The 24,170-nt window shown below is 38.0% G+C and overlaps 1 protein-coding gene across 2 annotated transcripts in view; it reads right to left on the reverse strand.

Moving 5' to 3' along the window:
- The window catches only part of fat2 (FAT atypical cadherin 2), a 59,247-nt gene that overhangs the window by 18,311 nt on the left and 16,766 nt on the right, over positions 1–24,170 (reverse strand). For both annotated transcript variants that reach the window (XM_088604580.1, XM_088604581.1), the window contains exons 5-15: positions 23,858–24,169; positions 23,140–23,350; positions 19,911–20,050; positions 18,109–18,384; positions 17,333–17,543; positions 12,091–16,143; positions 10,628–10,824; positions 9,557–9,710; positions 6,816–7,049; positions 4,333–4,722; positions 616–830 (exon numbers count right to left, since the gene is read on the reverse strand). In XM_088604580.1, the coding sequence (XP_088460706.1) occupies positions 616–830; positions 4,333–4,722; positions 6,816–7,049; positions 9,557–9,710; positions 10,628–10,824; positions 12,091–16,143; positions 17,333–17,543; positions 18,109–18,384; positions 19,911–20,050; positions 23,140–23,350; positions 23,858–24,169 (6,393 nt within the window). The remainder of the gene's footprint in view (positions 1–615; positions 831–4,332; positions 4,723–6,815; positions 7,050–9,556; positions 9,711–10,627; positions 10,825–12,090; positions 16,144–17,332; positions 17,544–18,108; positions 18,385–19,910; positions 20,051–23,139; positions 23,351–23,857; position 24,170) is intronic.

The raw sequence follows: 24,170 nt of genomic DNA on the forward strand, positions 1-24,170 counted from the left end.
TTGTTTAAAATATTTTTTATATTTTAGAAAAGGTCTTGCACTATAGCTTTGTACCAGAAATACGTTTGACCTGTTCTATCAGCAGTTTGTAACACAAAATGTGAAGTTACAGGGATGCTAAAGTGCAAAACAAATATAATGGCAGGAATCAGTGATATTATCTTTCTCTGAACTAATGTGCTTGAAACAGTGTTTTTCTTTAATTCATCTAACAACTAAAAATGCTGTATGCAAAACAAAAAAATGACAGAGCATTTCATTAGCGGGGTTCTGAACTGGAGGTGGTTGTTTGAATGGAAGTTTCTAGCCAGCTAGTACAGTTAACCGGGTCCGTTTGTGTGCCTCTGTTCTCTTTAAAGTTCTGCAATGCTGGAGTCTACACTCAAGCACTGGACACTTCATCACTTGAAGAACATAAATTTAATTTACAACAACTGACATGTTATCTAAACCAAAACCTGTTATGTTATAATTATTTTTGGGTTAATACAAATGCACAAACCTTTAGACATCAATTTTATGACTTGGTTCCTATTATTTATTTTCATTACATTATTATTGCTATTTGCTTACCAAAGACTGAGTTTAATTTTTTGTGAAGCACAAAAAGCATACCTGGGTAACAGTTTCTCCCAGTGCAATATCTTCAGGTACCTCGGCACTATAATCACCATGGCTGAAGATTGGCGGGTTGTCATTGATATCAGTGATATTAATGATCACCGTGGTGATATCACTGAGAGAGGAAGACTTTCCTCTCATACCTTCAACCGAGAGGTAATATTCCTGGCATTGTTCAAAGTCCAGGGATCCATTCACATACAAATCACCTACGACAAAGCACAAATTATTAAAGGTACACCGTGAAATCGACTTGCTTGTGCATGGAAATAACAACTTCACTATAATTCAGAAGTAAATTAAAAAGAAACTCTGCTTTAGGATCTGACAAAGATTAATTCAAAATGGAAATTTGTATTATTAGTTTCATTGTATAAAAGCACTACTTTATTTGACCATATCATTTGACTAAATGCATCCAAATATTTATCCAAATATTTTTTTGGTTTTTTCCTTTTTTTGGAAATGTGACACACAGTTGGCTTATTATGGATTTGTTTCAGAAGTAGGAAGCAGAATACACTGGCAAAGGCCAGCTTTATATTCTTATATTATATTCTCAGGTTGGAATATGATGATAGGATGAATCATGCCCATAGCAGGTACACTCCTAAATACTCTTTAGTTCTGGATACAACTGATCCCTTGTTTAGCCAATACAGTACATATTTGATTATGCAATGTCAAAGTGGCCAACTATAATTAGCAACATAAAGGAATTACAAAATTATTACTATTGTATTCATGCAACATACTTTCTCCATATACAAATTATTAAACGATTGCATCTCAAGAGGTTTAACATCAAAGAAGGCTGCTATAGTTCTTGCACAGATTTCCCATGGCATTCATATACTTTAGTGTTAAAGTAATTTGAATGAAAATCACATTCTGTCACTCCCAGATTTATTAACTAAACACCTTCTCAAATGTTGTTGAGTCATCTGGCATTATGTTGTTAAATACTGCAGACAAATACAACAGAACGGGCAAGAAAAAAGACACCACTAAATTCTAGGTGTGTGTAATAAGGGTATTGTTTGATACCCTTACTGGTGTTTTTTTCAGTTGCTGAGATCACTATGTATAGTGGTCTGTGTATGGTTCTGGGCTGCCAGCCAGTCTCAAATCTACACTTCGTTAAAATAAAACAATGTTGTACATAAAAAAACAAAACCTATTCATTCCTCCATGCAACATTCCAGGTTTTAAGAAGTAAAAAGTGGCAGAGATAGCAAGAATTTTTTTAAACAATGTTTTTTTTATTTCAATGTTAATTACAGATGTTTCCAAGATTAATGTACTTTTTGTTTTAGTTTAGTAATATTAGTCATATCCGTCCTTTGACTATTATACAGTATATACAGATATTTCCCCATTGAAGAAATTTTACACTTTAAACTATCCAGAAGGAAACTAACTTATTTTTCTTTCTAAAACCACTTCAAAAAAACTCTCTTAAAAAATGTCTCGGCCTTTGATCAAAAAGATCCAACTACTCATTTTAATCCTGTTAATGTATATTCATGTAACAGGAGCTGTTGGAGCTTTCATGCTTGTGCTCCAGTTTACATTTTTCTAAAGTAAGTAAAGACTTCTGCAAGTAAAAAAGATGACAAACAGTACAGTTGCTGTTTCCAATTTAAAAACAAGTTGTGTCAGGCTGTAACCATATCCGTCACTGCTGTGGAAAGCCTTCAAATTTGTTAAATTGAAAATAATTTAAAACAATTGCAACTACAACATAGAGCAGCATTCTATAAGCTTCTTAATGTCATCCTGACACATCAAGGTGCTATATGAAATAAAGTGTGTTATTTAACCTGAGGTCTAATCCCAGCCCAAGCCCACCCCCAACACATGCTTTGAACTCTGACAAATAAAGTATTATCATGAAAACATTATGTATTTGCTATGTCTTTATAGTTGTGTACAACTATGAGTGTTATTACTAAGAATCATATATCACCTCTATAAAGGTGTCATGCTGGCTATATTATACCATGAACAGATAAAATATGATCAAAGCAATCTTCCTCAAGTAGCTAAAACTACTCTTATGTTACTCATACAGGTGGGTACTATGCCGATGTCAAAGTGTGACAAGTACGGGAAGGAAAAGAGATTCGGCTGTGCTTTCTTTACGTAGCTCACTTTATTTCTAGTGCTAATACTAACATTGCTGCTACTGCCACAACTACTTACTTTACTACCACCACCAACAACAGCAATGCATTCGTATTCCCAGCAGGATCTGAAATTAGACTTTGCATTTTGCTGTACCAAACATTTAACTCTTTCAAAGTAAACTGTTCAACTCTTCAGCTCAATTCAGAACCCTCCCAGAAGAAAAGATCAAAGCCAGATTTGAAAACAGAACCCTCAAGAGACGTGGGACTTCTATAAGGTAGAATAAAAAGCCAATAAGTTAAATACGCACTGATGCAATAGGTACAATCACAATGAATACATTTGTTCATTTATTTCATTTTCTAGTAATACTTTCAAGTCTCTACATGTTATGTAGTGATTTTAAAATGTTTATATAAGGAAGAGGGCAATGATGCACTGATTATTTGATTCACTCCTAAATAAAGCTCTTTGTAATGCACAGTATAATACTGCCTCTCATAAAACAGAAGAAGTATTGTTAATAAAAGAGCTACACAATTGAAAAACAGGTCACGGATGTATGATTGTTGGACCCCGAACAGACAAACCACATAAACTGATTGTGGGCATAGCTCATTTTAAACTTTTTTAAATTTAAAAGCTTTAACCACTGAGTGAATAGATCTGTCCTACATTGTTCAGGTGTACACAGGGCAATGGAATAACCATCTCTTATGGGTCTTATTCAGGGTCCTGAACTAGACACTACAAGGTTCAAACAATTAAAATGAATAATTTCTAGTTGTCTCAAAAACATTCGTTCCTTCTGAGACCATATTTAGTTCCACTCTGTATTTCATGGTAAATGTGTAATTGAAGCCTTCAGGAAAAGTCTGAACTGGTACTTCAAGGAACTGCTGAAATATTACAGATCATCTGCTGGTATATTCTTATAAAAACACTACACTGGGGTATGTCAACTGCAAGTTATTCTTAGTTCTATCTATTTTAATTGCTAATTCCAAGTAACCTTTGTTTCAGTCCAAACTGTCAAAAACTGTTTTTTCACATGAGGTTATAGTCAGCCAATAAGAATGAATAATATCACTCAGAGACCCAGCAGGTCAGTTGTTATTATGACTCACAACTGTGCCCAAAAATTATCCTTTAACTTTAAGAAAAAGTTTCAAGTTAGGTTCGACAAACTGAATAATACCTAATATGTTTACAAAAAACTATGTGCAAAATTAATTCAATTTTAGGAACTCTTCTCAAAACTGTACAAGTGGACATAGTGTAATTGATTGGAAACTGGAAATCAGGAAACCAGCTTAACAGAAATGTAACCACCCAAGGGTAAACTATTTGGGAATTTAAAATAGAATAGTTCACTTTGTGGGTGATGTGGGTTATTGGATACAACTAATAAAAAGGGTTTCACTCTTCCACTAATGCAATTCCACTAAAAGTTTAATTTTCAGAATATATTGTGGAAAAGTGAGCTTTTAATTTAAAAAAAAACACCATTTAGTTAGAGGCAAGTGGTTTTAATTGGAAAATAGTCAAAATAAATTAAAGCTGAGTTTTGACCAGCCTTACCAGTTTTTGAATCCATGGAGAATTTCCCGCGCTCATTGCCTGAAATGATGCTATAAACAATGTCTGCGTTCTGATCTCCATCTTTTGCCAGCGCTGAGACACTCAGCACTTCTGTGCCAATTGCAGTGGATTCTGGGATCTCAGCGACATACTCGGTATTCAGAAAGACAGGTATGTAATCACTTAAGTCCACCACGTTGACGGTGACCGTGGCAACAGAAAACAGATGGCGGGGCAGTCCCCGGTCGGTTGCTTGGACCTTCATCTCAAATGGGGATTTTGATTCGTCAGTCAGAGGTGCTTCAAGACGGATGATCCCTGAGAATTCATCCAGTGAAAAGTACTGGCTATCAGAGTCGATGAGAGAGTAAACCACCTCCGAATTGATGCCTGAAAGATAAAAGTAAAATGGTAAAGCAGAAAAATGTGGTTTGTAGCTTCCAGAAGAAATGTCAAAAAATACAAAAATGAACTTTCAACACATGCGCTCTTTAAGGACATAAGAAGCTAAGTAGAAACCTAATGTCTATACTGTCCATTAGGAAGCTTACAAAGAAGTGGTTGTTCATTCTTTGTTGATCACTTGCTGCTGTTATCTTAAGGATCTTATCCAGCCATTTCCTGAAGGGTACCAGTGAATCAGCTTCAACGACGTCTGTGTAAAGATTTTCTTCCCCATTTCAGTTTGAAATGCACTCCTTCTCCGTTTCCATTTGGCCCATGGTGAGCCCTTATCTAGGGTTGGTTTTGGCCGTTCCTTTCAGAATTGTAAATCCTTGTACTATATCTTCCCTGCAGTGCCACTATACAGTACAATTGCATGTATGTGAAAACAGAAAACAACCCTTATTCCCTATAGTCTATGAATGAGGATCACAAAGTTGGTAAGATCATGTTGTATTTCTGCCACTGACTGCAGAATATCATTAACTCATTCTGTAATGTTTTAGTACATGTTAACATAAAGAATTATGACTAATTCCAGTTCTGTTCACACACACATCAATGCGTTGCATTTGGCAATAATATTAGAAAGTTTAAACTTGCAAAGAAGATATAACTACATGCTCATCTTTCCCTTAACCTGTATTTCATCCATCCATTTTCTTACTGCTTCCTCCAAGTTAGGGTCATAGGGGAACTGGAGCCTATCCTGGCAAGCAACGGGCCCAAGGTCAGATACACAAAAATGCACAAACTCAGACCTAGGGCCAATTTTCCTATCAGTATGGTTTTGGAGTGTGGGAGGAAACAGCAGCATCCAGATGAAACCCATGTGAATGTGAGAACATGTAAACTCCACACAGACAGCACCCCAGGTCCAATGTTGAGCCCATGGCCCCCAGTGCTGCGAGGCAGCACAGCTGACCACTGCACCGCTGTTCATGAAATGTATTAATTCATAGGCAGCATATGATTATCTCCTCTGCGTGGTAATTTATGGCATTAAGGTAATAATGCCTATCATTTTAATTACAGGAGCAGGAAGCATACAATTGTAAATAAGTGACTGTGCATTACTGCGTTCTAGTTATGTGCTTTGAAATGAGTATTTCATGAAATACTAATTTCATGTATGAGAAAGTAGGCAGTTTGTGTACACTCTGTAAATATCTGGTAACATCAAGGTTAAATGGTTTCCTAACCTGTAACTTCTTTTTGAAACTGTGCACATGTAAATCTTGCAATTTGCTCTTGAGTGAACACTAAAATATACTGCACTCCTTAGAGAAGAAAATACCTAAGCCAGCTGTGCCACACAAAGCAATTTCTGTGCTATTTAATGTTGTTCGTAGGGAAAAGCATAACAACATTTAGTGAAATCAGAAGAAATTAAAAAGAGGGAAAATGAAAGTTCCAACAAGTTGCAGCACAATTGTAGGTGCAGCCACACTCCGCCTAAATAATGTTCCTTCATGAAACACTTGTTTTTTATGATGATACAGAAAACACCTACGCATGAGCCACCAGCAGAAAGCAGAATTATTTAAATATTTCAGAAGCAGTGAACAGATTTTTGAGATGATATTAGATTGCTAGACCAGCCCATTTCCTGACTTTGTACTTTAGACTACTGAATGAGACTGTGAGCGCATCTGTGGTTTGAAAAAGACATTTGTGAAAAGTAAAAAAAAAGCAGCAGCTTCATTTTAACATAAAATATGTTTTAGAACCACAAGTATGAAAACATTTGCCACTTAAAAAATAAGTGATTATGTTTGCATAATTAGAACCAAACTTTGCAATCCAAAGAAATAGAATGTGGTATAAGAGATTTTTTGGAAAAATCATACCAAAAGAATTTGCCGACTTAAGAATTTGTTCCCTTTCATTGAAGAGGATGTGTGATAGGAAAAAACACGTTGGCAGTGCTCTTCATTATATAATGCAAAGCACAATGCCAGTGTTATCAGCCTAGTGCTCACTTTACTTGGAACACAAACAAAAAGGACTGTTTTAAGCTGAAGTGAACAAGGACTCACCAGTGTCTGGGTCTTTAGCATAGACAACGGCGATGGGGGTTTTCACTGTCGTGTTATCAAAAACAGTTACGACATAGTGATCGCTGGAGAATCTGGGGGCGTTGTCATTCATATCCTGGATCATCAACATGATATCAGCCTGGCAAGACCGTCCACCCCCATCCGTGGCTTTTACCACCAAATCATACTCCATCTGCTGCTCGCGATCCAGAACGGCTAACGTGAATAGCTCTCCTGCAACACACATGAACAGATGTCATCCAAAATATTTCAAGCGAGTCCGCATTATTAAAGTCATGCTCCCTTATTTTGTTCAATGGCTAAACAAAAACTATTTGGAATTTAACACTTTTCATCAAATTACTTAATGCATTAGAGGTCTCAAAGCCTGAATGAACCAGTGTTCAATGCATATAAAAGCTATAGGTACAAGTACAGTTTAAAAACAATATATAACAATAAATTAAGCATGGGGGGGTTGCCTTGCTTCTGTTTGTGTCTATACAGTATGTCATGGGATTTTTAATGAGTTCATAACCTGGTACTAGCCAGGCCCAATTCTCAGAAGATAGGTCTGGTTCATACTGGAATGGGAGACCTCTAAAAAAATCAGGTTGCTGCTAAATGTGATGTTGGTGGAACAGTAGGTAGCAGTAGGAGCAAGTGGGGCCTCTTGAGTCCAACAGCTACAACATGTCATTCAGGGGAACGCTGATCTGTACCACTCTGACCACTCTGGGGCACGTTGTGATACAAAAATACCACACAAGTGTCAGAACTATCCTGATAACTATTATCACTTTAAAAGTGATGATCCACCAGTGGGTCTTGAGAGATTACTTATGCTTCCCAGCAGGACATATCTGCATAGCTATTGTTCTAGAAAAATACAGCAGGTTCTGTATATATTCGACACTGTAGTATCTAAAAATAAGTAACTTGGAATTAAGGCTCCAAAGTACGGTATGATGATTCATTTGAATTGCCGCTATTTCCAATGTTTTGTAGGAATGCAAATAAAGGGGTGCTGATGAAATTAATAGATGTGAGTAATCAATCACCTTCTCTTAAACATTTACCCCAAAGTTTCATGAATTCATGCTGTTAAACACAACAATAAATCACGTGTTTCATACCAAATGCCATCACACACTATTTTTATTGTTGTTGTTTTATTGTTATCTGACTGGACAGAAAAAAAAGGTTAAAGTTGAGAAATGATTGGTTAAAACTGTTCCTGCCGAATGATGGAAACATTTAAGACCAAACAGATCGTTTCAAAGTGCAGGCGGTATAGGCCATGGCCTCTTCAAAGAACTTGGTCAGCGGCACAGTGATGATTCAGTGCAATTTATCCATCTGCCATTTTCTAACTTATTTAGCCAATACAGGATCTCAGGGGGGCAAGAGCCTATCTCTGCAAATGAGGGGCCAAGGGCAGGATGCACCTCTCTGGACGAGATGCTTGTCCATCACAATGCACACACAGACACAAGGCTTGAGAACAGCTTCTACACTAGGGCAGTGTGCATCCTTAGCAGCTACAGTAACTGCGCAGTGCCTCAGAACGCAATGCACCTCTGTACTCTGCTCTTTTCACTTGGACTACTGTTTTATTCACTTCCACATGATTGTTTTCTGCAATGTATTAATTGTTCTGGTTATTACTATTTAATATCTAACATTTTGTACTGTACTGTCTACATTGTGTGGTGGTGTCTGTTGTACTGTGCTTGTCCTGAAAGATCAGCGTAAATAAGAATTCCAAAGTACAAGTACACATGGCACTTAACTCCTCTGTGCTACAAATATGCACAAACTGATACCAGGGCCCATTTTCCCACAAGCTAATTAACCTACCTGCATGTCTTTGGGCTGTGGGAGGAAACCAGAGCACCTGGAGGAAACCCACACAAGCACAGGGAGAACATACAGACTTCACACAGATCTCAGGAATTTAACCCAGGGCTGGAGCAGTAATGTTAACCCCTGTGCCACTGTGTTGCCCTCAATGCAATTTAATGTTTCTTAAAATACATGTAACAATTTTATTTAAAATAATGTTTTGATTCTATTCAGAAAAGTTTGTACTCAGCTGGCATTGCACTTTCTCACAAGCACTGATAATGTAGTCCAACAATTAACATGTTTAAACATGTCAAAAATTAGCTAATCGGTTGTGCAACTCATCATTCTGGCGCTCATTACTAAAAAAAAACAGAACTAACTGCAAGTGGGATTTAGCAACACAGATTCATTTTTCGTGCATTGGTGTGGTCACTTTTAGCCTTAACAGAAATACTACAATAAATGGCAGATAGTGTGCAATATTATTAATATAAGCAATTTAAACAATTATTCTCCTAATTGTACTCAAAGCAAAACATTAAGATACCCTGTTAATCTATTGTTCTAATGATTGAACAAGTTTAAAAATAAAATAACCCTAGCATACATGTGGGGGTCCATAGTTTTGGACAACATATAAAGTTGTGAAAGGGAGATATGATCTACAATAATAAAGCATGATTGATGAGACAGGAAATACTTGTGAATCAAAATGTGAAAACAAGAAGAGAAATCCAAAACATAAAGACCTTTCTCAGCAGGATACAGCTTTCATTGTGTTAGCATTATCTGAGCACTCCAACACAAATTTGCAGGAAGACAGATGCTATCTTATCACTTTTCGGAGAATGGAAGGCGGTACATAGCAACTCTAAATGAAAGCCTTGTCTCACCGGTCAGGGGGTCGAGATGGAACTTTTCTGCGCTGGGACCGTGAAGAGTAAAAACAACTTGTCCATTGGTACCAAGGTCTGGATCCTTCGCTGAAACTTTTAGTATGAAGAGTCTTGATGGAGAATTCTCTGGTACGACCTCAGTATACAACAGCTACAGCAGAGTAGAGTGAACAAAGAACTTACTAAAAACAAATACCTCAGCCACCTTATATTAAGCCTTTCAGAAATCACAAATATTCAAAAAAATATGATAATTTAGTTTAATAATCATTTCCCTTTTGTACAATAACACAGTGTATTGAAATGATTAAAGAAATGTCTCTTTCCCAGTTTAACAAAATAAACCAATGCAAAGTCAGTGCAGTTTTAGGATTAGAATCATTTAAGGGAGAGAAAAAGCAAAAACAGCAATTTACTTTGAAGAGAGAACTTGAAGTGGGTGAGCTCCTTATCCCCCCCATAAAGACAGAACATACTGTGCAGTAGTTAACAAGTTGTTTAAAACAAAGCAAATATCAGAGACTGAAACAATGAGTTTTTTGTTCCAGTTCCAATATTTATTTTTCTGTGTTGTGTAATGTGCTAAAATTGATGTGTTAATGGAGTGAGAATATCCTGTTTGGAATTAACTGGCATGACTACTACATGATTAATTGCCTGTTTACAAAGCTCATATTGTTCTAATCAGTAAATCAGTTCTAATATATATTTGATGTATAAATAGATTCATTGAGACTACATAAACTACAAAGTGACATTTACAAAACCTAAATTGTTATTAAACATATAAAAGGGACATGGTATGGTACTACTTTAATACTTTTAAATATATATATTTGTATTTTAAGCAACTTTGTTTATATCCAAATGCAAATTACAGAACTTTTGCAAAGAACTGTAATGAAATTACATGACTTTAAATATATTAATATAATATATTATTATATTAATAATAATCTCACCAAATAAAAAATAATTGAAAGCAGAATTATTAAAAACATTTAATCCATTAATCTGGATGTGAGCAGTCATATTTTAGAACATGCATTGGATGGAGATGTGGGTTACCTGTTCACACTGAGGGCTGTTGTCATTGATATCAAGAACATGAATCTCTACTGTAGAAAAGGCCTGAAACCTTCCATCCGTTGCTGTGATCTTCAGTGTATATTTTTCTTTCACTTCTCTGTCAACTGTGTCCTTTAGCTTCACCTTCCATTCTTGTCCATTTTGCTCCATAGAAAACTGTCCCAGGGGGTCCCCATCTGGACACAAACAGAGAGGACCAATTGGGATTCATTAGGAGTTTCTGAATTCACTTTCAGAATATTGAGCACAGCATGTCGTCTCCTGGGCTTCATGGTGGCACACTGGTTAGCATTGCAGCCTCCTACTACTGGGGCCTTGGGTTTAATTCCTGGGGTGCTATCTGTGTGAAATTGTACGTTTTCTCCGTGTTCATATGGGTTTGCACTGGGTGCTCTGGTTTCCTCCAACAGACATGCAGGTATGTTAATTTAATTCTGTAAAACCTGGCGGGAGTGAATGTGTGTGTGTTTCTATCTGTGTGTGCCCTGTGATGGACTGACATCCCATCCAGGGTGTATCCTGCCTTGTACCCGTTGTTTGCCAGGATAGGCTCTGGTTTCCAGCGACCCTATACTGGATAATAAGGGTTAGAAAATTATTATGTTATACAGTGCATACAGTAGTTTATATCCTCTTTAAAATAACCTAAACAAATATACTGTATGTTAACTAATTAAAATGATACCATCTTGATAAATATATTCTAGGTATAACGATTATTCGCTTTTAAGTGTTAATGAAGATGTCAATCAATGAGAAGATTAAACATGGGGAACAGATTTTTATTCTGAGAAATACATCTCACAGTCTGAAAACTAAATGGAGAGGTTAGGTTTTACCTCAGTTATTCCAACTTTAAGCACAGGGGCAGAGCTGTTTTATGTAAGAACTGTGATTTATACTCTACTTGACTCTGACTGCTCTGTGTCATGTCAATTTGCAATGATCTTTAGGTTAACCAGTAGGGCCTCTATTACATTTCCCAACAAAACATCACAAAAATTATTTCACTCGTTTTAGTAGTGTTTCTTAATATTAATGATGTTAAGGTCCAGTTGTTGGCCATTTTAAACTGTTATGGACCTCTTTCCTGTACATTTTAACCTATTTTGGTAAATGTGCTACCATAAAACTCATAAAAATTGTTACCATTAGATCTTAGTGCATAACATATGAACATGTGATTTGCACAGAACTTCATTAATCAGTTAAGTTGCTGATATATGCACTTTGCATATGAACCAAATTAATTAGTAAAGTATACCTGAAAAAATGCTGGTATGTTCCCTATAACTTTCCAATATGATGACTTGATTAATAAATCCAGGGTTGAGGCCAATGACAGTTATTCTTTTCTTGTATTTTCTTTTTAGTTTTTTGCTTATTGCCTCTTGTTTTTGATTTTTCATAAATCTAAAGAAAATATCAAAAAGGAAACTTACCTGTTATGTAACATGTAACCTGTCTGTTGGCCTCTGATACATCTGCATCTGTAGTGCTCACTGTAGTAATGTCTTCCCCAGGAGGGCTGTTTTCAACAACAGATCCTTGGTACACCTCTTCGGTGAACACTGGCGGGCTGTCATTCTCATCCGTAATGGTCACATTCACCAGGGCCGAAGAGGACAGTTTGACCTTCCCTCCATGATCCGTGGCAACAACATGGAACACGTAGAAACCGTCGGTTTCACAGTCAGTTTCTTTCAAGGTGGTGATCCACCCACTTTCATTATCAATCATAAAGACATCGTTGATGCTGTCAGATTCAGACTCCAGCCTATAGGAAACTTGTCCGTTTGTGTCAGTGTCCGGATCAATGGCCGTCACCTGAATGACAGTGGTTCCAGCAGGCATATTTTCTGTGAGAAAAGCTCTGTAAGGGTCAGCTTCAAACACAGGACTGTTATCATTTACATCCTGGACCTGGATACTCACAGACACTATTGAAGCAACATCAGTTCCATTATGATTACATTGTGCCATGACGTCAATTTGGTACCAATTGGTTTTCTCGTGGTCAATACTCTTCTGCACTAGAAGTGTCCCACTATCACTGTCCACAGCAAAGACTCTTTCTTTATTACTTTCCACAGTGTTGCCTTCCACCAAACTATATATTAGAGGGATATCAGCATCTGCCTTTATTGTCCCAACCTCTGAACCAACAGGTATATCTTCTGATGCTGAAAAGGTGTAAAGAGGCTCAGAAAACTGTGGCAAAGTCACTTCAGAGGGAACAACATTAAGTTGGACAGGCACACTGGAGTTGTAGTAAGGAGAACCCCCATCTCGAGCTTTGACTTTGAAATTAAAAATCTTATTTTCCAGGCCAACGAGGCTTTCTTTGACACTGATAACTCCAGTGAAAGGATTAATTTCAATAATATCCTCAGTGACTTCCTCTGCTTCATCAACAGTGTAAGTGACATCGGCGTTCTTGCCTTCATCTGCATCATAAGCCATAATCTGAATGACAGGAGAGCCTTTGCTCAAAGAGGACTGAATTGAGACCTGATATTCTGAGGCTTTGAACTGGGGAGCATTGTCATTCTCATCAGTCAGTATGATTTTAACAGTACAAAAGGCAACTTTTCCTCCTCCATCTTTGGCCATAACCTTGATAGCAATGACTCTCTGGGTTGGGTTTTCCCTGTCGAGGGCCTGAGTTGTCACTATCTGACCATTCTTGTCTATTGAAAATTTTTCATCAGCCAGTTTGTTAATAATTGTGTAGTCAACACTACCGTAAGGCCCATCATCAGGGTCTATAGCAGCTAGTCTAATAACCTGCGTCCCAGCTTCAGCATTCTCAGCTAGCTCAGCTTCATACATATTTTGCTCAAAGTGTGGGCTGTGCTTGTTAATATTCATCATGTTGATGTTAACTGGTGCTGTTCTTTTGAATACGCCATCTGACACAGCAATTGTGAGGTTGTAAAAAGGATCTAAGCTTCTCTTGCAAACATTGGAAAATGAGATAATACCTGAGGAATGATTGATGGCGAAATGCCGGTCATTGTTGCCTGATAGTATCATGTACTCTAGATTGTCGGCATTTATGCTATCAGGATCAGAAGCTTGGACCTTGATTACGATATGGCCACACATAGCCATTTCATTTAGAGCAGCATCATATTGGGCTTGGTTAAATGCTGGGGGGTTATCATTGACATCCGAAACGTTTACAACAATGAAAGCTTCACTGCTCAGTGGAGGCACTCCATTATCTATAGCCCTGATTTTTAAATGAAATTGTTGAGTGGTTTCATAATCCAGTTCATGTGTTGTTACTACAAGCCCAGTAAGAGCATCAACACTGAAGAAAGTGTTATCATTTTGACCTGTCTCCACTATTTGATATAATATTGCTTTATTCTTTCCTGAGTCCTTATCGGTGGCAGAAACCTGTATTACTGAAGTGCCAATAGGTGATCCCTCTGACACATGAGCTGTGTAAGTCTTCTGCTGGAACACTGGAGGGTTATCATTAATATCTTCAATTTCAATATCAACTGTAGCTTCAGAGTAAGTCCCTGTCACTGAATCTGTGGCCCTAACGGTAAAAGTGTGTTTAGTTTGGGCCTCGTAATCCAAAAAGTCGGTGACACTTAGAACACCAGTTTTAAAGTCAATATGAAAGTTTTTTGAAGCATTTTCTTCTACTAGATTGTAAATCAGACGATAACCTTCAGGATTCCTAGCTTGTACATGCAAGATTGTTGTGAAAGGGGAAATGTTTTCAGGAATATTCAATAGGTAATGAAGCCTCTGAAATATTGGATTGGACCTGTTTCTCACTTGAACAATAAGCTCTGCTTCAGATGTCAAGCTTGGGTCACCCACATCACTCGCTATTACTGTGAGAACATACTTATTCATAGATTCAAAGTCAAGGGATCGCTGAAGGGATACATCCCCAAGATAAGGATCAATTCTGAAGAGGTCAAAATCATCTTGAAGAGAGAACATGACAGCTCCATTTTCTCCAAGATCTTTGTCTGTTGCCGTGACCTGAAACAGCACATCCCCTGGATCTGCATCATCCTGGACAGTTACAGCATAAGGTAAGTTTAAGAACTCTGGTGCGTTATCATTGATATCATCTACATACACCTTCACATAGGTGAGGGCTCTCCTGGGAGGATCTCTGGCATCCCTGACCTCAACAGCCACATCATATACGTCTTGCCTCTCCCTATCGAAGGGAATGCCTGTTGTTTCCAGAACCCCAGAAGTTGGGATGACTGAAAACATCCCATCTGAGTTTGAAACTGAGTAGATCAAAGGCTCATTCAAATAGCTCCCAGAGGCTCTCACTACAAGCAAAGTTTTAACAGATGTACTGTTCTCAGAAACAGTGGCCACGTAGAACTTGCTCTGAAACACAAGACCATGCCCTGTAATGCTGGTGAAGTTGACTTTAATAAGAGCTGTGTCTTTGTACAGTCCATCAGAGGCTTTTACAAAAAGCTGATAGTTCTGTCTGAGGTTGGAAGCATTATTCACTGTGATGAGGCCACTGCTAGGATGAATAGCGAAAGCATTGTTAACATTCCCTTCATTGATGCTGTATATAACATCTGAATCGGCATCGCTTGCCGACACTTTTATAACTTCCATCCCTTGAAAAGCAGGTAATATGAGAGAAGATTCATATTGTTGTTTCAAAAATTTGGGGGGACAGTCATTAATGTCAAGGACACGCACCGTCACCTTCGATGGTTTAGATGCATAAAGTGGAGGTTCCCCAGAGTCATGGACTTGCACACTGAATTGAAATTCTGAAGTAACTTCAAAATCCACACTGGATGTCAGGAAGAGAGTCCCCATGCTGGGTTCAATTCTGAAGACCTTCTGCACTTCTGGCTCAAGGATTTGATAAACCAAAAGAGCATTTGAATCCTTGTCAGCATCAGTGGCTTGAATGACTAAAGGTGTGTTTAACTCACCCATCACCATGCTGTTCTCGTGAGCAGACTCACTGATCTGACCTATGAACTCTTCCCGGAGAAAATAGGGTGCGTTGTCATTCTCATCAATCACATACACAAAAACAATCGTGTCAGAAAAGGTCCCGGACAGTGTGGAACCTCTGATTTCAAGCTGATAAGAAGAATTTTTCTCAAAATCCAAAGCTTTTTGGGTGGAAAGCACTCCTGAGAAACTGTTTATCTGAAAAGTCCCATTGGGGTCTCCATCTTTAATTTGATATCGTACACCTGAGGGGCTGGATGCTGACACTGTAGTCACTGGCGATCCCACAGGTGCTGCTTCACTAATTTCTGCAAAATACTCATTGATGAGGAATCTGGGTGGGGTTTCGACAGAAAGGTTGATGTGAATGACTACAGTGCTGACGTCACTGCGTTGTGGAAAGCCCTGGTCGGTGGCTCCCACTGTGATTTGGTAGTTTTCTTGTGGAAGGTTATCTAAGGGCTTTGCCACTGTGATTCTTCCAGTCTTTGGGTCAATAGCAAAAGCACCATCAGTGTTTCCTAGAAAGCAAAAGAAAACATGATGTATTTAAAAAAATATATAATTCTATTTTACTTCATTCTGCAGATATATCCATGTCTTTATGTTAAGTCAGTATAAACAATTTAAGAACTTACAAGAATAAATTGATACCACCCATATTTTAAAGCATAAAAACAAAATTCTAAAACATATACTAGAAAGACTTCGAAAAAAGCCCAAGCAAAGCCGAATTAACAGGTCAGACTCAAAAACTGAATCCTTCTGAAGGACATTTCAATTGACTTACGTTAAGCAAAATTGTATTACTTTATAATACCTATAAGCTTTTCACCTTTGTTTAAACAAATACAAAAAAGTAGAAGAGATTAATGCTTTAGCTCTCACACTGATGCAGGCTGACTATTTGCCATCATCCAATCGGATGAACGACACTTTCATTGATGAAACAGATATAATCCTATTATATCTGACTAATCTTCGTGTTCACCTAAATGAATACAGTTTGCAAGGAAAGCAAATTGTGTTTTTTTTAAAAATAGGTTATTTAATGCAGATGTCCATCTCCCAACGAAAGAATGTAACAATCCAAATGGCTATCATATTCCTATTATATTTGCCCCAAGAGTCCTCAAATTTCTTACTGCATCAATCAAAACAATTCAGTTATTCTTAATGTATTAACCATACATTGGTATGATATATGCCCAGTTAAGCAAATAATTAGTTTAATTAGGTAATTAAGGGTTCAGGTGGAAAGACAAAACAGAAACCTTCTGTTGCTGCAGGACTGGAGTAGTGCACCATACCTTTAACATATAAAATGTTCTCCTATTATTCATTATTAAAGAACGAACATCTAATACAGATAAATAACTCACCACCTGTATTTTAAGGCATGAAAAATAAAAATCTAAGACATACTAGAAAAAAACTCAAACATAATCAGTTTTTTAGGTCTAAAAACTGCGTCATCAAAACTGCATTAGATGTCTGAGTGTCATTTCAGCATATTGTATGCTGAGTGCTGTCCTTGGGTTAATTCTTTAAAACTACAATCAAATGTTTCATTGCAGCAATTATGATTGTCTTTCCAGTTAAAGAGCTTGACTATCTCTCAAAGAATCCTCTCAAATAATACTTAGGTGTAAAGAAAAAACAAACTGTACAGCAGGAATAATGATTTGTTAACGTTCACACTGCATCTACCGGAGAGAAACGTGTAGATGATTTCTGCATTGCTCCCTTTGTCTTTATCCAGAGCTTTGACTTGTAACACCTCTGTCCCAGCTGTAGCCATGTTGAGGACACGTCCTTCGTATCGTGAGCTCATGAAGGCAGGAGCATGGTCATTGCAATCTTCCACATGAACAACCACTTTCACAAAGTTCCGCTTCACTGGGATCTCCTGATCTCTCACCTGAAGGAGCAATGAAAAACGAGCTTTGTTGCAATTAACCTGCAGCACCAATCCAGTCAGGCCTAAAGACTTTTCTTTAGTATGAGTATCACAAATATGGTCGCAGGAAATAGCTAATACAACTAAGGTGAATGTAAAATTAGCCTTTCCCAATCGTGGCCTCGTAATAATCCCCATCTTTAAATTGGCTTCATCATTCTGTTCTCCTCCCCACTGATAGCTGGTGTGTGGAGAGAATACTGGGGCACTATGGCTGCCGTCACATCCAGGATGCTGCACATCGGATGCTGCGGTGGTGGAGGGGAGTCCCCATTACTGTAAAGTGCTTTGAGTGGAGTGCCCAGAAAAGCACTATATAAGTGATAACTGATTATTATTAAAAGGTTAATGATGTTATAGTATGGATGGCCATATGTTTTTAATGGTTTATTTATTTTTTAACCACACAATTAATGGTAAAGCATTTAATTGCTTTTTTAAATTTAAGTCCTCTCTGTTAATACTTTCGAGATGTGAGAATTCTTTACAATATCAAAAAAGGCTGCAGGTCCAAAGGCCGACCTACCATCACAGTGAGAGTGTGAACAGGCAGAGTCTCAAAGTCCAGCTTCTCCGTCAGAACAAGAGCCCCGCTGTTGGGGTTCAGGCTGAAGAAATTGACACTGGCTGGGGTCATGCTGCTCTGAATGGTGTAGACCAAGCTGCTGCTCCCATCCTTATCTTGTGCACTGAGCTGCAGGATCTCTTTCCAAGGGGCAGTGTCTTCTGGAACCTTCACCTCATACTGGCTCTTGAGAAATTCAGGTCTGTGCTTGTTGATGTCCACCACACGGATGTAAGCCTGGCAGCAGAACGAAATGAATAAGCAGGGTAATTTCTTTGCAGTCTACAACTCTAACCCTCCACAGCAGGCCTCCAATGTGGCCAACTGAGAACCGTCTTTTCTCTTAACACAGTAACTACAGTTAATGGGGGGAGTAAACAGAAAATAAATTAGGACACAAAAAAAGAGTGTCATGCACAATCAACCATTAAAATCATTATCAACCAATAAAATATTAGTTTTGATCCAATGGATGTAATGCTGAAATTGTCCATAAGAACTGACTTTTGCATATCCTTGAATGCTTGACTTTTTAAATAGCCCTAGTTCTTTTGGGACAACTTGGTGGACACATGCTGAGCATTTCTGTCTTACAGTTTTAGAGTCCTGGATCTGATTTTCAGTCTGGGCACGCCTTTCTATGTGACGTTCACACAGGGCTTCTCCAGGTACCTCAGTTTTGTCCATCGTCTCAAAAACACAGAACCTAGTAGTGTCACATCTCACAGTTTTAGTATACAGAATGTACTTTGTTATCATGTAATATGCAATTAAAAGAGTTTCATTAGAGATAGTATTCCCAGTGTTATTTAGTATATGTGATATACTGTATAAATTAAAACATAAAAATATGTCACATCACATCACTTTCAGTAACCACTTTTCCAATTAAGAGTCACAGTGACCTGGAGCCTATCCCAGCAAGCAACAGGCGCAAGGCAGGAAACACACTGGATGGGACACCAGTTCGTCACAGGACACAACAGACACACACACACACACACACACACACACACACACACACACACACACACACACACACACACACACACACACATGTCAGGGACAATTTTCATTAATTTACCAGTGTGTCTCTGGACTGTGGGAGGAAACCAGAGCACCCAGAGTAAACCCATTGTGAACACGGGGAAAACATACAATCTCCATAAAGATAGCACTCCAAGAAATGAACCCAGGGCCCCAATGCTGTGGACAAGCAATGTTAATCGCTGTGCTGCCCATAAATATATATGTAATCTAAATACAGTGGCTATCAAGTGTATTATTTAAATGCTGTCATATACAACATACAGGATTCGGAACTTACACAAATGTTTGATTTACCATAAAAATATTTTTTGTTCATGTCATACAAGCCATGTAACACAAAATTAATTCAAATAAAAGAAAACACAATTGATTATCTTCTTGGGATATGAAATCTGGCTTTTTCTAGATGGAAGAGCATAAGGCGCTGAAAGCATGTATAGTATGCTGATCTGTATCCTTGCTTATTTTCTGAAGCTGGCACAAACCAAACTTCCAACGAACTCCAGGCATTTAACCATTTGTATGTGCTCTGTTTATCGGTGTCTGAAGTACGGTTTAATAAAATCACTGACAAAAATGCAGGCCATGAGATTACAGGATTTTCAGTTACATGGTTTGTTTTCTTATTTAAAAAATTGTCATAAATGTACATGTCCCTGAATGCGTGCACACAAAGACATACAACCGCAGGTGTACAAATGAGGTGTTGTTACCTGTGTTTTGATAGATTGGGTTCCATCTGTGACTCTCACAGTCAGGTTGTAGTTTGACCTCTTTCCCGCATCCAATGGTCTGGCAATAACAATGCTCCCGCTGTTTTTCTCTATGTCAAACTCCTTCTCGCTGTCACCACCTACAAAACATGGATTGTGTTGAAAGCCGTGGCCCTTATGACAGATTTCTCACTTCCCCTGAGCTCTTGCAGCCACTGGCAGCACAGCTGTCAGCAGGCAATTCGCAAGTCTCAGCGGCTCGGGATGTAGCGAGACCCACAAGAATGCTCGGCGCACGCTTTGTGAAGTTGGAGAAGTAACACGAAATATTTTGACAACCAAAGAAAAGGAATTAAGAAAATAAAAGCAGGAAAGGGGATAGTTACAAAAGGGGACTTTCTTCTACCTTTGCTGGTTATGCTTTTGAGATTTTTAAATCGTTTCTGCTTTATGAACGCTTGTTTACTAAAGTACTACAAACTAAATTGTTTACCTTCACTTGCTGGAAGGTTTTCTTAACGGCTCAAATACCAGAGAGCACTTGACAGGGACGAGAAGGGCTTGAAACCAGTCTCACAAATTACAGTATATTCACAGTTCTAACTCGCTTGAATCCGAGCAAGAAAGTCAAGGGGAAAGGACACCAGAACTGGAGGCTTAAACCCCAGAGACTGAATTTCTTGAAAATTGGGTCAAGGAAACTACTGAAATACTATTAAAATATCAGCTTAGGTTACAGAAAAAAGGCCGAGATTTCTATAACTACTGCATGGCACATAAATAGGTTGCGAAACTCCTTTCTTGTTACTAATTTGAACCTAATTAGCGTCAAAGCGCTCCCTGTCCTATGTGAGAATCTGAGGCATGTCATCTGAACAGAATGTGATTTACTGTACATGAACAGGTATCCTATGTAGTAGTACTGTTTGTATAATCAAATCTGTATTACTTCTGCCTTTATTGAATGTAAGATTGCCCACCTGTATCTGCACTAAAGCACAAGGCACAAATAAGCTGTCAATACCAATTCAATGAAGCATCCTTCATTACTACTTGCCCTACATATGTTAATGAAATATACAAGGTCACAGCAAAACGACTCCCAGCTTGAAAATAAGCCACATGAACACACAATAGTTTGAGAGGAAACATTTGGCCGCACAGTCATTCGAACAGACGTTGCTCCCTATGGGGCTGATGTCGTGCTTGCTCCCCCAGATGGTGTTTATTAAGAAATACAGCTCTCGAAGACTCAGCAGTTTAGCTTTAAAGGGCCCTTGTTACTGACTGCTATGGCGAAACCAAACTGGGATATATAAACTAAAGACAAATCAGAAACTGATTTTTTTTTAAATGTAAGGTAAAAGTGGAAATATTTCTGATCGCCTTGTGACGAAAGTAACACTGAAATTACTTGTAGTAGTTTCTCATCAAATCACAGAATTTGATCTTCTTCGTTACTGAAGCAGGATACACATTACTTATTGAAATGACAGACTATTGCAGGTTACTATAGGTATTGACGACAAACAAAAAACCCTCCCTTCCCAGCATACTTTGTCTCTCTTCCCCCAACCCCATCTCAGCCCTTTCAGCAGCTCCTTCCACTTAGCTGGGGGGTGGAGGGATTCCAATGGTCAAGGTATGGTCAACCTTCCTACAGCCAAACAGGTTAAAGTCAAGCTATTATCTCCATTGCTCAAACATACAGTTGCTCAATGCTTAGGTTGTGCCAAAGCCTCTTCAATCTCAGATTAGAAAACTTGCAGAGAAGTCTTTAAACACTACAGCTCAAAGAATACATGTACAAAACCATCTACTTCTTTTTTTCAGCAAATTCTTGTCTGTGCTTATCAGAGTTATGTTTACTAGCCAATTAGTAATTAGTCAATTACATTTTAAAGACACATAAGCATTTAAAAAAAAAACTGGAACATGGAATAAGTTTATATAAGCAAAAGTGTACTGCAGTACCAATAATTTAAATTACTTTAAAAAGGAGATCAAGAACACTATAAATTATGATGTATTTTCATTAAACAGATAATACTTTTATTTAAATATGTATTTAGGCTACATTTCTGTTTTTCAGATAGAAGAATGTTTTTTTTTTCGTTTGTGAAATATTAACTGTAATATTTACAAAGGCAGTATTCCTCCCGTCTAGTTCCTAGACAAATGGATTTGTGCTATTTAGACACTTCAGTACACAGTAGTGACAAACCTGGACCCTTCACGACTTTCCACATTCACACAAAATTCCTGGTGCTAACCAGGGGTTACAACAAACAACAGAACAACAGCAGGGAGAGTTCCTGAGCTGCAGCACTCAATGGACAATTGAGAGTTTAGTTTGAGGGCGATGGTGATTGCACCAGTAAATCTCTCCCCCACCCTGTTGTTTGACAAGCACCGGCAGATCATTAAATAACCAACCACAAACACCACCCAAGTTTCAAGCATTAAGTGAACGATGGCAGTTCCATCAACACAGGGCCCCCTGTGTACCATGCTGGCTTATCAGATCATACATGTTGAGGCTCTCATTTGACAGAAGTCATACCCTCTGGCTGAAAAGGCATCTCAGGCATTAATCCAGCAGGCCCTTGTAGTTTGCAAACCTTTCTACATTTAGAAGGTGGAGATTGATTTGCATTTCCTAATGAAAAAATGTATGTTCTTGTTCAGAATGAGAATGGCAAGATAAAGTTGATCAATTTATTTTGCTTTTTTTCTTGGCCATGTCTCAGCCTTTTGGAAAAAAGTGAATTATTGCAAAAAATGTCTTTTTTAAATAGAGAGCTACAATTTTGAAAAATAAACATGGTATCTCTATATACCTGTATGAAGTATATCAATTCAGGAAATGTTGGTTAATTGGATGAAATATATAAAATCATACTTACAAATCTAAGCATCTCTTCTTACGCTATCTTAGAAATCTTATTCTCTCTTAGAATATTTAATATATGTCCTTCAAATGTATTTTTCACAAAAAGTAAAACAGTATAATTACTGCTGGAGCCACACATTGGTAAACATATCAGTGTCTTTTTTCAAAAGAGAGAAGGAGAACAATCTCATTAATTATTAGTAAAATTGTTAATAATAACATCATTTTGTTATTTGTTATTTTTTGCAGGGCTTGCTGGATGTCAGTCAAAGCAGAAGCACAAGTATTTTATCTCACTACAGAAGTAGAGAATATTCTAACAAAGGCCTTCCTTACCTATAATGTTGAACCAAAGCAGGCTTTGTGTGATTTCTGTGCTGATTATTCCGACCATATGAGTTACAGGGTCTGTCTCCATGACAGCAAAATTAAAGTGAGGCTCATCAAAAGCCAGCATCTCAGAGGTAGGGGCAGGTTTGGGAATCCATTCAACATCAAGTCGAGATGTAGAGCTCCTATTAGGACTTCCACTGTCCGTTGCTTTGATCTGAAGCAGCAAAAGATAAAAAGAAAAAGCATATATATTTATAACACATTTGTCAGCAAGAGGCAGAGGAATGTAATGAGTGAACAGGCTACATCAGGCTCATGATGGCGACAGTGGGAAATTAAGCATAATTTACTGACATATTCACCTCACATTTAGGCCACACTAAGAAAAGGATCCTGCTTGGAATGGCCTTACATTGCCCAGTGCATTATATATCCTTGGATTGATAAGATTCTAATAGCAAAGTCTGATTTTTGTGGCACATTTTACAGATCGTAACAAATGCTTAAGGATTACACCAAAATAATATTCACAGTTTTCTGAATAATTTACATTTATCTAAAATAAAATTTCCATGTTTCATCAATTTCCCTTCCCTTATCTATCTATGTCTGTGAAGATGTTTGGTTTTCCTCTGTTTTTGCTTATTCCACTTGACAGTCTAAGGGAAAAGAAGAGAAGACCCTGTAAAAACACGCTGGCAATGAGTGAAAACAACTGTACCGTGAGGATGCTGTAATCTCCCGAGCCAAAGATGCTCTCAGAGGACACAATCCCAGTGATGGGATCAATGGAAAATGTATTGTCTCCATCTTCCTTAAGACTATAGGTGACCCGGGCATTGGGCCCATCGTCGTCATCGTGAGCAATCATTCTATACACTTCCTGCGGTTCTCTCACGTCCTGGCGCTCTGGCAGCCTTACATAAAACAGTTTGTGGGCAAAGCGGGGGCTGTTGTCATTCACATCCAGCACTTGAATGATAACAGTGGCCGTGGAGCGCAGGGGAGGCTTGCCATTGTCTGAGACTGTGACC

The sequence above is a fragment of the Lepisosteus platostomus genome, chromosome 13, assembly GCF_059453375.1.
Source record: "Lepisosteus platostomus isolate fLepPlt1 chromosome 13, fLepPlt1.hap1, whole genome shotgun sequence".
Lineage (NCBI taxonomy): Eukaryota > Metazoa > Chordata > Actinopteri > Semionotiformes > Lepisosteidae > Lepisosteus > Lepisosteus platostomus.